A 15,172-nucleotide genomic window follows, 5' to 3' on the forward strand; every position below is an offset into this window, starting at 1 on the left:
AAAAACATGGATAAACCATAGGAAAATGAATAAAAAACATGGATAAACCATAGGAAAATGAATAAAAAACATGGATAAACCATAGGAAAATGAATAAAAACATGGATAAACCATAGGAAAATGAATAAAAAACATGGATAAACCATAGGAAAATGAATAAAAACATGGATAAACCATAGGAAAATGAATAAAAAACATGGATAAACCATAGGAAAATGAATAAAAAACATGGATAAACCATAGGAAAATGAATAAAAACATGGATAAACCATAGGAAAATGAATAAAAAACATGGATAAACAATGGGAAAATGAATTCTAAAAACATAGATAAACCATAGGAAAATGAATTTTAAAAACATGGATAAACCATAGGAAAGTGAATAAAAACCATGGATAAACCATAGGAAAATGAATAAAAAACATGGATAAACAATGGGAAAATGAATTCTAAAAACATAGATAAACCATAGGAAAATGAATTTTAAAAACATGGATAAACCATAGGAAAATGAATAAAAAACATGGATAAACAATCGGAAAATGAATTTTAAAATCATGGATAAACCATAGGAAAATGAATAAAAAACATGGATAAACAATGGGAAAATGAATTCTAAAAACATAGATAAACCATAGGAAAATGAATAAAAAACATGGATAAACCATAGGAAAATGAATAAAAAACATGGATAAACAATGGGAAAATGAATTCTAAAAACATAGATAAACCATAGGAAAATGAATTTTAAAAACATGGATAAACCATAGGAAAATGAATTTTAAAAACATGGATAAACCATAGGAAAGTGAATTTTAAAACCATGGATAAACCATAGGAAAATGAATTTAAAAAACATGGATAAACCATTGGAAAATGAATTTAATAAACATGGATAAACCATAGGAAAATGAATTTTAAAAAACATGGATAAACCATAGGAAAATGAATTTTAAAAACATGGATAAACCATAGGAAAATGAATTTTAAAAACATGGATAAACAATGGGAAAATGAATTTTAAAAACATGGATAAACCATAGGAAAGTGAATTTTAAAAACATGGATAAACCATAGGAAAATGAATTTAAAAAACATAGATAAACCATAGGAAAATGAATTTAAAAAACATGGATAAACCATAGGAAAATGAATAAAAACATGGATAAACCATAGGAAAATTAATTTTAAAAACATGGATAAACCATAGGAAAATGAATTTAAAAAACATGGATAAACCATAGGAAAATGAATTTAAAGAACATGGATAAACCATAGGAAAGTGAATTTTTAAAACATGGATAAACCATAGGAAAATTAATTTAAAAAACATGGATAAACCATAGGAAAATGAATTTAAAAAACATGGATAAACCATAGGAAAATTAATTTTAAAAACATGGATAAACCATAGTAAAATAAATTTAAAAAACATCAGAAGCAAATGGATAAAATTATTTTGTATTTTTATAAACCTGAAAGTTAAAACATTGACAAAAAGTAACCAAAATGGTCCGACAGAAAAGGTGGCAGGCATAGTAGGGCAGAAGGGCAGTTCCGGCCTTTAGAAGCAAAGAGTTGCAATGATCAGGGATGGGGTACAGTATGTCTGTGTCTACCTCATTGTGCACAGGAGGCATCTCCTCTACAGGGGACATGTCATGGGAGACCATGAGACGGGCTGAATAGAACCTGGAGGTCTCCTCAAAGTCGTCCCGGCCCACCTCGGGCAGCCGCTCCCCCAGCTTAGACATGCTCTTGGAGAACTCCTCCACGCCCGTATGGAGGTCCATGACGATGGTGAAGTCCACCTCAGCCTCCAGGCTGGACGTGGAGCTGACCGTCATGCTGGAGCACTTCCTCTCGATGCCCAGGTGGGTCTCTTTCATGCAGACCACAGTGTCACGCTCGTGGTCCTCCGAGGCGGAGCCCGGCCGAGGCCTCCTCTCCCAGGGTTCCCTCTGGGTGAGAGAGGGGATTACACAAAGATGGCTGTCACAACACAGGGCCAGTCTAGCAGTTGCTCAGGGCAGGGATTGGCCATGAAAGAGGTGAAGATAATGATGATGATGATGACAGGAGACAAATGATCCTCTGGAAGTAAATATGTCTCCTGGGGGTGTGTAGAAGTATTCATGTAGGATCTTTGCTCAAGGCCATTATACAGTACATGGTATACATGCATACAAGACCATTAAAACGTTATCTTCTCCGGGCACGCAATTTGTTACACATAGTATTGACCTATATGGAGAAGAGAGGAGATGAATGGGGAAGCCTTACAGGCAGGAATTTAGTGGAGGGTAAACGCCTGTGGCATAGTCACGGTTCAGCCTCTGTTATATGGGCAGCAGGCATAGAGATACCCAAGGATGACTGTAGGGAGACTGTACTATCACAAGAGAGAACAGTGCAAAAGTGGGAATGTGGGGAGGCATATGGTTAAATTCATTATGCTAAGTGACCTTGGCATCATCTACTGTATCTTCATAGATGACAGGAGTGGAGAGTGGCTCCTGCAAAGGGAGAGCAGAGGAAGAGAGAGAGCAGAGGAAGAGAGAGAGCAGAGGAAGAGAGAAAGCAGAGGAAGAGCGAAAGCAGAGGAAGAGAGAGAGCAGAGGAAGAGAGAGAACAGAGGAACAGAGAGAACAGCCAGAGGAACAGAGAGAGCAGAGGAACAGAGAGAACAGCCAGAGGAACAGAGAGAGCAGAGGAACAGAGAGAACAGCCAGAGGAACAGAGAGAACAGCCAGAGGAACAGAGAGAACAGAGGAACAGAGAGAACAGAGGAACAGAGAGAACAGCCAGAGGAACAGAGAGAACAGCCAGAGGAACAGAGAGAACAGCCAGAGGAACAGAGAGAACAGAGGAACAGAGAGAACAGCCAGAGGAACAGAGAGAACAGAGGAACAGAGAGAACAGCCAGAGGAACAGAGAGAACAGAGGAACAGAGAGAACAGCCAGATGAACAGAGAGAGCAGAGGAACAGAGAGAACAGCCAGAGGAACAGAGAGAACAGCCAGAGGAACAGAGAGAACAGAGGAACAGAGAGAACAGCCAGAGGAACAGAGAGAGCAGAGGAACAGAGAGAACAGAGGAACAGAGAGAACAGAGGTACAGAGAGAACAGCCAGAGGAACAGAGAGAACAGCCAGAGGAACAGAGAGAACAGAGGAACAGAGAGAACAGCCAGAGGAAAGAGAGAGCAGAGGAACAGAGAGAACAGAGGAACAGAGAGAACAGAGGTACAGAGAGAACAGCCAGAGGAACAGAGAGAGCAGAGGAACAGAGAGAACAGAGGAACAGAGAGAACAGAGGAACAGAGAGAACAGCCAGAGGAACAGAGAGAACAGAGGAACAGAGAGAACAGCCAGAGGAACAGAGAGAACAGCCAGAGGAACAGAGAGAGCAGAGGAACAGAGAGAACAGCCAGAGGAACAGAGAGAACAGCCAGAGGAACAGAGAGAACAGAGGAACAGAGAGAACAGCCAGAGGAACAGAGAGAGCAGAGGAACAGAGAGAACAGAGGAACAGAGAGAACAGAGGTACAGAGAGAACAGCCAGAGGAACAGAGAGAACAGCCAGAGGAACAGAGAGAACAGAGGAACAGAGAGAACAGCCAGAGGAACAGAGAGAGCAGAGGAACAGAGAGAACAGAGGAACAGAGAGAACAGAGGTACAGAGAGAACAGCCAGAGGAACAGAGAGAACAGCCAGAGGAACAGAGAGAACAGAGGAACAGAGAGAACAGAGGAACAGAGAGAACAGCCAGAGGAACAGAGAGAACAGCCAGAGGAACAGAGAGAACAGCCAGAGGAACAGAGAGAACAGAGGAACAGAGAGAACAGCCAGAGGAACAGAGAGAACAGAGGAACAGAGAGAACAGCCAGAGGAACAGAGAGAACAGAGGAACAGAGAGAACAGCCAGAGGAACAGAGAGAGCAGAGGAACAGAGAGAACAGCCAGAGGAACAGAGAGAACAGCCAGAGGAACAGAGAGAACAGAGGAACAGAGAGAACAGCCAGAGGAACAGAGAGAGCAGAGGAACAGAGAGAACAGAGGAACAGAGAGAACAGAGGTACAGAGAGAACAGCCAGAGGAACAGAGAGAACAGCCAGAGGAACAGAGAGAACAGAGGAACAGAGAGAACAGCCAGAGGAACAGAGAGAGCAGAGGAACAGAGAGAACAGAGGAACAGAGAGAACAGAGGTACAGAGAGAACAGCCAGAGGAACAGAGAGAGCAGAGGAACAGAGAGAACAGAGGAACAGAGAGAACAGAGGAACAGAGAGAACAGCCAGAGGAACAGAGAGAACAGAGGAACAGAGAGAACAGCCAGAGGAACAGAGAGAACAGCCAGAGGAACAGAGAGAGCAGAGGAACAGAGAGAACAGCCAGAGGAACAGAGAGAACAGCCAGAGGAACAGAGAGAACAGAGGAACAGAGAGAACAGCCAGAGGAACAGAGAGAGCAGAGGAACAGAGAGAACAGAGGAACAGAGAGAACAGAGGTACAGAGAGAACAGCCAGAGGAACAGAGAGAGCAGAGGAACAGAGAGAACAGAGGAACAGAGAGAACAGAGGAACAGAGAGAACAGCCAGAGGAACAGAGAGAACAGAGGAACAGAGAGAACAGCCAGAGGAACAGAGAGAACAGAGGAACAGAGAGAACAGCCAGAGGAACAGAGAGAGCAGAGGAACAGAGAGAACAGCCAGAGGAACAGAGAGAACAGCCAGAGGAACAGAGAGAACAGAGGAACAGAGAGAACAGCCAGAGGAACAGAGAGAGCAGAGGAACAGAGAGAACAGAGGAACAGAGAGAACAGAGGAACAGAGAGAACAGCCAGAGGAACAGAGAGAACAGCCAGAGGAACAGAGAGAGCAGAGGAACAGAGAGAACAGCCAGAGGAACAGAGAGAACAGCCAGAGGAACAGAGAGAACAGAGGAACAGAGAGAACAGCCAGAGGAACAGAGAGAGCAGAGGAACAGAGAGAACAGAGGAACAGAGAGAACAGAGGTACAGAGAGAACAGCCAGAGGTACAGAGAGAGCAGAGGAACAGAGAGAACAGCCAGAGGAACAGAGAGAACAGAGGAACAGAGAGAACAGCCAGAGGAACAGAGAGAACAGCCAGAGGAACAGAGAGAACAGAGGAACAGAGAGAACAGAGGAACAGAGAGAACAGCCAGAGGTTAGTCCAAGCTGGAGAGACAGACTACTACGATCTTAGAAAAAAAGGTTCTAAAAGGGCTGTCCCCCAAGGATAACATATTCTGGTTCCAAGTAGAACCCCTTTGGGTTCCATGTAAAACCCTGTGTGGAAAGGGTTCTGGATGGAACCCAACACGGTTCTGCCTGGAACCAAAAAGGGTTCTTCAAAGGGTTCTCCTATGGGGACAGCCGAAGAAGCTTTTTAAGTTCTATATAGCATCTTTATTTCTAAGAGTGTAAACATCAGTAGAGAGACTGGGTTTCCACTAACAGACCATAAGAACAACAGTACAATACGGTTCTAACACAGAAGGGGATTCCCCTTCCATTATTTCATGAGTACAGAAAACAGGTAAGCTTACTACCAGTTTGGACAAGAGAAATTAACCCAAGGGTTGGGCTCAATTCAAATTGAAGGTAGTCAATTCAGGAAGTGGTTTGAATTTAAAATTCAGAAATGTAAAACCTTGTGAAATAAATAGCTTCTACATTTATTGAGAGGTCATTGAAAATAAATGCCATTGAATTGTAATTTTAGTTTATTTCCTGATTTCACTGCCTTCTATTCGAAATGAGCAAAACCCTGAAGAACCCACCAGGTAAAACCAGTTATCCTGGATTAAATTAGTAAAAACTAGAGTGTCATACAGAATGTATTATGGACAGGTTGTAAGATATGGTAGTATAGAGGAGCCATAGCAGCATCGCAAAAGCCAATCATTGGCCAAGGACAGAATCAGAGAATGCTGCAAACCACACACAGACTGAATTTTTTTATGAGGCTCAAATGTTCAAATGGCCAAAGAATGGGGTTTGGTTTCAATTACATCAAAGGCGGTTTTGGAGGTAAAAGTAAGCAGCTGTACTATGATTTAATGACATGTTTGGAAGCCCATTCTGTTTTTGCACAACCAGTATACAGAACGGATGGTGCTCTCACATGCTGTTTTTCACTTTTTGGGTGGGGCAGCTCACAAAGTGATCTCACACCTCTTTCCATACATGGTCGTGCCAATGTGTCCATGACCTAGACGCAGATGAAAGACTGAAAAGTATTTAAGCTGTCAGGTCCGAAGCATAATGTTAAAGGATTTCACTGCCAAATACGTGCAAGCTCCGAATAACACGACCTGTAAAATGAACGTGGCGACATCTCTTACTGATAGCTGGTCTGTCTGTGTAGGTACAGCAGCCTGGGCATTGCTGTTGGACAGCTTGTTTCCTGCCTCTTTCTTCACAGTCTGTGTGGGTTCTTTTGCTTTACAAGAAAGCATTATAGCATCCAACGTGTGATCCTTGTAAAGCATTTGATCTGTTTTTTAAATAATCATCCCCCAATAAGGTACTGTAAGCCACATTTAGCTCAATGCTCATGTCATTCAATTTCATGTTAATGAAGTTGATCACATCACATGTCAAATGACAAACTATTTTCTCATCTACATGACATTACGCAAACTACTGAGTTGGTATCATATGTGACTTATTATAACAAGTATCCATGACGTCAGGAGATGAATGGTCGGCATTTGACGGATGAGCATATCTGTAGCATATAGTGCCTTTATGGGAGATAATGACACGCTTCTTTCATTCCCTCACACGGATCCTGTCACAGTCAATTGAGCTGTAAAACATGTATGAAACCATGTCTGAAGTCCATGCCTTCCTCCACATGTCAGCTTGGAAACAGCATGGAAGAGAAGTGCAAAAAAATCTCCATGGCAATATGCAAAACCCTTTGTTTCCTTGCAACTCTCTGCAAAAGAGGAGACTTGCTACAGGGATAATTGGAAGGAAAATCAAGGTTCAAATGTTTCTTATTTTTTATTTAACCTTTATTTAACTAGGCAAGTCAGTTAAGAACAAATTCTAATTTACAATGACGGCCAACCCCGGCCAAACCCGAACCCAGACGACGCTTGGCCAATTGTGCGCCGCCCTGTGAAGAGAGGGAGGATAGAAGACATGAGCCAAAGCATGAAAAGTTGTTTTTGTCTTTTTGACAATCTCTACCACAGCTCTGTAGTGATTGCTACAGATTTACAAGCAGTTTTGTTTCCGGTTTGCTGTGAAGTATGCAAATAAGGGTGGAGGGAGGCAGAGAGGCAGAGAGGAGGAGGGGGGATAAATGGAGAGGCCGAAAGGGAGAGGGTCCAAACTCATAGCAGACAAAATGCATTTATGGCTGAATCAGCCAATCAGACACAGCCAAAACAAGTGTGTCAAAAGTAAAACTCCACCCCCCTTCTTCATATACAGGCACGTAAGTTACATGTATGTATATTCAAGTCAATGAAAACAGGAAAATAAGAAAATGGGAGTGTGCGACTCTGTCTGAAGCTCATGCGATGCTTTTGGTTTCCAAATGACTGAAAAGCAGATGGCAAGCAGAGTTACCGAGTGTCTCTTCTTGGTTGCGTCCAGGCCAGGCTCCCTGCTAACATTGCGGTTGATGTTCCGGAGTATGAGTCCAGACTCTCTGGCCTTCTGTGTTTTAACTGGAGGGGCAGGAGGAGCTGTCCTGGGGAGCGCTGAGGCTGAAACCTTGAAGCTGAGAAACTGATGACTCTCTATGGCTTCTCTAGCAGCCTGAAAGGGATCATCACAGGCAGCACTGCTCTGTTGATGAACCAGCTCTTCAGTTTTAGCCTCGACTCTTGCCAAGCCTTCCAGACCCCAGAAGCTGCCCTGTTCCTGTGGGGCGTCTCTGTGTGTGGTAGTCGGGGAGTGGGTCCGTCTTGCTGGACTTGCATTGGTTGAGATGAATGACGTCTGAAAGTGATCATCACGGTCAGCTCTGCTCTGTTGCTGAACCAGCTCTTCAGTTTTAGCCTCAACTCTTGCCAAGCCTTCCAGACCCCAGAAGCTGCCCTGTTCCTGTGGGGTGTCTCTATGTGTGGTAGTCGGGGAGTGGGTCCGTCTTGCTGGACTAACGTCGGTTGAGATGAATGACGTAGGCAGGGTGGGTGTTTGATAGAAGGTGGACTCGTTGTTCCAGTTGATGTCTGAAGGTCCCTCTGATGAACCCCCTGACCATCTGTACTCTCTTCTAAAAACACCACTCAGCTCAGACTCTGACTCCTGACTCTCTCTGTCCTGCTCATCTTTGCATGCTAAGCTCTTTGATCTTTCAGGTTTGAGCGGAACGATCCTGGTGATTTCTGACTGACTGCTGCCTGATAGTGTCTGTAAAGACCTTCTCTGACCCCTGACCTCTGATGTGAGGCCTTCCACTTCCTCCCCCCCAGAGTTACTGGCTTGTCTCTTGTGTGTTTTGACCTCCCTCAACTTGACCTCTTCTATGTGTTCTCTATTGTCAGTCATGCACCTCTCTGTGAGATGAAACCCTTTAACCGGTTCTCTAACCTGTTCTGCTAAACTATCACATTCTGTTTTCCCAGGACCATTGACAGAGCCCAGCCCTTCGTCTGCTGGCTGGACCTCAGTGATGAAGTGCTTAACCTGGTCTCTTCCATCACACACTGCAGGATCATCCACAACACTTCCCTGAGTCGCCTTGTCTTCTCCTATTGATGTATTGTGCTCCTTCTTCTTATCTTCATATGCAGACACCACTGTCTCCTTCCATTTTGCCTCTGGTGATCTCTCATCATCTTTCATCAGTGGACTCGTCACCCAACACTGGTCGTCTGGCTCCTCTCGGGACACAGGGTGATCTATTTGTCCCACCTTTGTCTTCTCTGTTGGACTATCCTCCCAGTCTGATCCCCCGTTGTCTTCTTCAGCGTTTGAGACATCGCCCTCTTTCTCATAGATGAATTCTGTTGACAATCCCAGGTTTAAACTATTAGGTCTCTTCTTTTTTCTGTGTCTGTTGGGTTGATGATCCTTCTTAGAGTCTCGGAATGGGACTGGGGCTGGGGCTTGGGTTGAGACTGGGTCTGACACTGGGAATATGTCATTCTTTGCACCAGAGTGTTCTGCTGGAGGTACTTTCCACTGTGAATCCTCTTCAGAAGATTCGGTGGTTTCAGCTAATTCCACCACGAACCGGCTGTTGCTAGTCAACCGCGGTTCAGAACATTCATCCTGGGCTTCCCTTGTGGCTTTGGACAATGGAAAGTTATCAATATCTGTTATCATTTCTTGCCCATCCTCCCCTGTAACCTCAATATGAATCATCTTGGCCACTTCCATGTCTTTTTCCAATTCTTTCTTTCTTTCCCAAGAGGAATCAGGGAATAATGGGGGAGGCGAGGTGGAAGCTTCGTTCTGTTCTTCTGCCTTCCAGTTATAGTCGTGTTGGTGAGTATTTTGTTTCTCAATCAATACCCACTCCTCAGAGCCCTACATGTTGATACAGATTAAACACAGTTAGAGGCAGCAACTGAACTGTAACATAATTTAGGTTAACAGCTACAGTACAGTAATGTGTTTTTATAGTACAAATAGAACCTCTACATTCCTCTCAATCTATTCCGCCACAATTGCTGCAATCATACATAGAAATGTGTACATTTGCATCCAAATGTAGGCCTATATGTGGGTTATTGCATTTCTTAAAGATTTTCTCAAACACAATGACTGCAGCAGATCAATTAAAACAAGATGCAAGAGATATCAGCTGTAGCTGAGTGTGCAGTATGTCTATAAAATGGTACCGGGCCACAGTTTCATTACAGATAAATGGCCAACTACAGTACAGTCAGTATGTTACAAGGCAGACATTAGAAGACAAGGGAGGAGGAAGAGAAGGGAAACCTCTGGGGAAGTCACCACAGTCTTCTGGACGAAGCCCTCTACAGAGAAGCTGTTTACTAGTTCCTTGCCCACCACCTGATGGGGTGCCGAGCGTTTCCCACCAGAAGAGGGGTGGAGGGGGAAGAGAGAGGGAGGAGAACAGCTATTAGAGGAGCCCTAACTCTGTCACTCTTGTGACAAGGAGAGAAACCAACTGTATGGTTATTTGGCAAAGCATACTATTTAAATGTTGGTAATTTCATGCAAGTGGGGAAAATGGTTCAAGGAAAGAGACAGGTAGAAATGGGGAAGAAATATTGATTCAATGGAGACAAGGGACTTTCCAAACATACTGTACGTCTCTCCTGAATTGAAGTCCGAGTTAAAATCTATGAGCCAATCAAGATGAAATCTTGAATCGAATTATGAGATTATTGCAAAAGAGCAACGTGGGCCTAGTTAGCTTCCACCTGCGGCTGCCAAATCTGCATAAGCAAATTAGGAGGTATTTGCAATGCAAAAATAACATTTGCAACTACATCAAAGGCTTTATGATTTCCTCTGAATCTCTCTGAGAAGTGGGATTTTCTCAGGCCACACTTTGCCATTATTCATTCAGGACTTTAGCATCTCTCCCTCAGATCTACTTAAGTACATGACAGATCGAGTTGTCATGTCTTCAAGGATGTCTGATGATATTCTCCACGGCTATAATCCGATTGTTCTCAGACAGCAGATGAGAAAGCTTCCGTAGACTACGAAAATACCTGGTAACAGACTGCATTGACAGAGCTAGACTGGAGAATATTATCTTCGTACTATATCTTAACAGTACAATCACAATGTGAAAGTGATCAAAAGAGCATGGCGTTTGTGTTCTGACACAAAGGGAAGCATTTTAACTGTCAGGCAATCAAGGTGGGAAGACGCTAGAGATGATTGTTGCTCGAGGGCCTCACATAATCTCTTCAAGTTATTGCAGAATCACTTTCTGCAATAACTTGAGAGAGAGAGTTTTATCTTTAAATACAACTGAGATATCTCTAATGATAAATGCAGGACAATTTTTCCAGGTTATTTTTCTAATTAAATGTGTTCTTATGATCTCTTTTAGCAATACCATCACACTATCCAATAGGTCTGCAGCAGTATATATCTCCAATAAATAACCACCTACAATACCTTGAAGAAATATTATTGTCCTCAAAAGTCACGGTCAAAAATACAGTTCTTGGTTTAATATCAGACTGTAAATATTCAGGTTAACAATATTCCAATAGACGACAAAGCACACAAACACAAAGCCAGAGTAGTGACTGTTCTCCAGTCTTGATCTCCAAGCCTACTGGGTTCAAGGGGAGTCAAAGGTATGAGGTGCTAGGAAACTTAATGCAAGACTGGAATGTCAATGTTGTCATACACAGACTCACTGTCAGATGTCAGGGCAGTTTAAACAGGAGTAGTATGGCATTATCAGTGATATATTCATGACATACAGTGGAGAGGTGGTACATAGGTTAAAGGTTATGAATCTCAACTGCCACCCATGCTCCAGTGGACCCCAGGTCCTCACCACCCTCATCCCACACTCACAGCCTTCTTCTCGGGTGTTCCGCCAGGTGACGTCCCTGACAGACGCTTCTCACGGTTCATCAGCTTGCTGTTGGGCTCCCTCAGGGCTCTCTTCAGCTCATTGATACTGGCCTGGTGCTTCAGTAAGACATCCTCTGACTTATCCAAAAACTGTACAGAATAAAGGGATAGATAGAGAGAATGAGAGAGGGCAGGGAAAGGAGAAGGAGGAGGAGGATAGAGTAATATGCATTAGTATGACATCATATAAATTACCACTGCAGTAATCACAGACAAACTAAATGAAATAGCATTATGCGTGGACGAACAAAACGTGATCTGAAATAATATATCACTGTGACATTAATATCGTAAGCAGCGCACAGGAAAAGACACAAACACAATGACTTACACTAATGTGTCTTAATGCTCAGCGATTTAGCACATGGATCAAGTGTTTGTGGGCTGCGAATGTGATTGCATTTCTATTCCATTCAGTATTTTGTCAATGGATGAATATGGCATTTGTGATTCTATTAAAACCCTTTGCCAATGAAAGTATTATTGATTTGGATGTTTATTAGAAGGAAACAAACACCAAATTAAAACGACTCTGAATGTGCTAATATATACATTTAGTGAATAGCTAGCTAGTTCTCTGTTGTCTAGTATTCATTTTCATTGACTACTGTAGCTGCATACATCATACATTACATCAATTGAAGGCTGACTTAAGTGAATACTGTTATTCACACTGAGGCTGGTTTAAGTGAATGTTGTTCAGTATCCTTGACAATCCAGAGCAATCTGTGTTGCATCTCCATACAACAATAGGGGCATTGCATTGATGATGCAGGCACTTAAAGAGGAAATGGAGCTTCAGTGCACTATCCTAATCCTAAAATACGTATACATTGTAATGTTCTATGTTGTTCAATAGTCTGCAATGAGTGTCATGAGCTTTCCTAGATGTTTTGGTTGAGGCCACTTGTTCAGTTGAGTGGGTCACAAAGCACTGGGACAGAACCAGGGTTGAAGGCAATTCCATCTGAATTCCAGTCAATTGCGGAACTGTTTTGAACTGCTGAAGAAATAGACAGGAATAGATGTGGAACTGACTCCAACTCTGGACAGATCAGCACAATGAGCTATACCTCCTTGTGTCGAAGGGTTGTCTCCTGGTCCAACTGAGATGGTAGAGTTGGGGCAGAAGCAGGGACAGGGGTGAATGGGGAGGGGTGGATTGGGGTAAGGGGAGTGGGGGAGGATGCAGAGACAGAGGAAGAGCGGAGACTGAGTCAAGGAGGCAGGCAGACAGACTGAACAACCCTAATTGGACACAGCCAAGGAATAGCTGTACACACAAACACACAAGCACACACCAGGAACACACACACACGCAACCATGCAGGCTGACTTCAGATTTTCAGATCGGAGTGCCTGTAAAAATCTGTATAGTCAAGCTCTTGCTCTGATGGTTGAATGATCATTGGGGAATTTTGTCATTATGTCTATTAGATTTTGAGTACTACTTCATGCTAAAAATAAAAGACAAAATCACAACTCAATATACAGCTTCACCAAAACCGTAGTTCATTCTAGAAGGAAGTAAAATATTTAGGGCTGTCAAACGATACAACTAATTAATGGAGTTAATGTCATTAGTTCATTTTTGAATTTGCTCAGATTTGCTCAAGAATGGGCCACCACCCAAAGGATATCTAGTCAACGTGACACAATAGTGTGTGTGGGGAGGGATGGGGGGGGGGTGCAACACAATACTCAGTGTATATTCCGGACTCTGAAATTGCTGGTTCTGATATATCTTGATTTCTTTATTTTTAAAATTTGTGTGTATTGTTTTGTAAGCCCGGGCGGTTTACTGTATTAACCACATACCTGGGTATTTGGAAATAGCCACAGGATTGTTTTTCAAAGCCGTCAATACCGTTGAAAATATTTATTTTAAGTTTTTCAACAAATTGTAGTATTTGTAGCTACTTTTTATGTAAATACGTGCAGGCAACTTGTGCAATAATAAAGCAGATCACATTCTTCATTTCACCTGTTACATTATTTTCCACTGAACAAAAATATAAACACAACATGAAACAATTTCAAAGATTCTACTGAGCTACAGTTCATAGAAGGAAATCAGTCAATTTGAATAAATTCAATGGGTTCTAATCTATGGATTTCAAATGACTGGGAATACAGATATGCATCTGTGGTCACAAATAAGGTGAGGGAATAGATCAGAAAGCCAGTCAGTATCTGATGTGACCATCATTTTCCTCATTGCAGAGCGACAAATCTCCTTCGCATAGAGTTGATCTAGCTGTTGATTGTGGCCTGTGGAATGTTGTCCCAATCCTCTTCAATGTCTGTGTGAAGTTGCTGGATATTGGGGGGAACTGGAACACACTGTGGTACACGTCGATCCAGAGCATCCCAAACATGCTCAATGGGTGACATGTCTGGTGAGTATGCAGGCCATGGAAGAACATATTCAGCTTCCAGGAATTGTGTAATTATCATGCTGAAACATGAGGTGATGGCGGCGGATGAATGGCACGACAATGGGCCTCTGGATTTCGTCACTGTATCTCTGTGCATTCAAATTGCCATCGATAAAATGCAATTGTGTTTTTTGTCAGTAGCTTATGCCGGCCCATACCATAACCCCACTGCCACCATGGGGCACGCGGTTCACAATGTTGACATTAGCAAACTAATTAGCCATCTGTCCAGTCTTCCGGCGCCAACAAAGAGATGGCCTAGGAAACTATGCACTATTTCGGTTTTCAATGTGTTATTTCTAACATTGTTACCCCAAGAAATCTTAGGTTTTATTACATACAGTCGGGAGGAACTATTGGATATAAGAGCAACGTCAACTCACCAACATTACGACCAGGAATACGACTTTCCCGAAGCAGATCCTCTGTTTGGCCCACCACCCAGGACAATGGATCGGGTCCCAGCCGGCGACCCAAAACAATGGCGACGCAGAAGGGGCAGACGGAGCGGTCTTCTGGTCAGGCTCGGTAGACGGGTACATCGCGCACCGCTCCCAAGCATACTACTCGCCAATATCCAGTCTCTTGACAACAAGGTAGACGAAATCCGAGCAAGAGTTGCCTTCCAGACAGACATCAGAGACTGTAACGTTTTTTATTTTACGGAAACATGGCTCACTCAAGCCACGCTATCGGAGTCGGTACAGCCACCTGGTTACTTCATGCATTGCGCCGACAGAAACAAGCATTTCTCTGGTAAGAAGAAGGACGGGGGAGTATGCCTTATGATTAACGAGACGTGGTGTGATCATAACAACATACAGGAACTCAAGTCCTTCTGTTCACCTGACTTAGAATTCCTCACAATCAAATGCCGACCGCATTATCTACAAAGATAATTCTCTTCGATTATAATCACAGTCGTGTATATTCCCCCCCAAGCTGACACATCGGCAGCCCTGAAAGAACTTAATTCGACTCTATGTAAACTGGAAACCACATATCCTGAGGCTGCATTTATTGTAGTTGGGGATTTAAATAATTTGAAAACAAGGCTCCCTAAATTCTATCAGCAAATCGATTGCGCAACCCGGGCTGCCAAAACCCTAGATCATTGTTACTCTAACTTCCGCAACGCATATAAGGCACTCCCCCGCCCTCCTTTCGGAA

The 15,172-nt window shown here is 43.1% G+C and overlaps 1 protein-coding gene across 9 annotated transcripts in view; it reads right to left on the reverse strand.

Annotated features, from left to right (window-relative positions):
* Nucleotides 1–15,172, reverse strand: part of LOC115143415 (band 4.1-like protein 1) — a 174,917-nt gene that overhangs the window by 27,255 nt on the left and 132,490 nt on the right. For 6 of the 9 annotated variants that reach the window (XM_065001949.1, XM_065001952.1, XM_029683826.2 and 3 more), the window contains 5 exons: nucleotides 11,505–11,654; nucleotides 9,933–10,007; nucleotides 7,608–9,518; nucleotides 2,466–2,516; nucleotides 1,620–1,961 (listed from right to left, as the gene is read on the reverse strand). In XM_065001949.1, coding sequence (XP_064858021.1) covers nucleotides 1,620–1,961; nucleotides 2,466–2,516; nucleotides 7,608–9,518; nucleotides 9,933–10,007; nucleotides 11,505–11,654 — 2,529 coding nt within the window. The remainder of the gene's footprint in view (nucleotides 1–1,619; nucleotides 1,962–2,465; nucleotides 2,517–7,607; nucleotides 9,519–9,932; nucleotides 10,008–11,504; nucleotides 11,655–15,172) is intronic. The other 3 variants (XM_065001951.1, XM_065001950.1, XM_065001954.1) reach the window with 3 other exon arrangements.

The sequence above is a fragment of the Oncorhynchus nerka genome, linkage group LG15 (assembly GCF_034236695.1).
Source record: "Oncorhynchus nerka isolate Pitt River linkage group LG15, Oner_Uvic_2.0, whole genome shotgun sequence".
Taxonomy (NCBI): Eukaryota; Metazoa; Chordata; class Actinopteri; order Salmoniformes; family Salmonidae; genus Oncorhynchus; species Oncorhynchus nerka.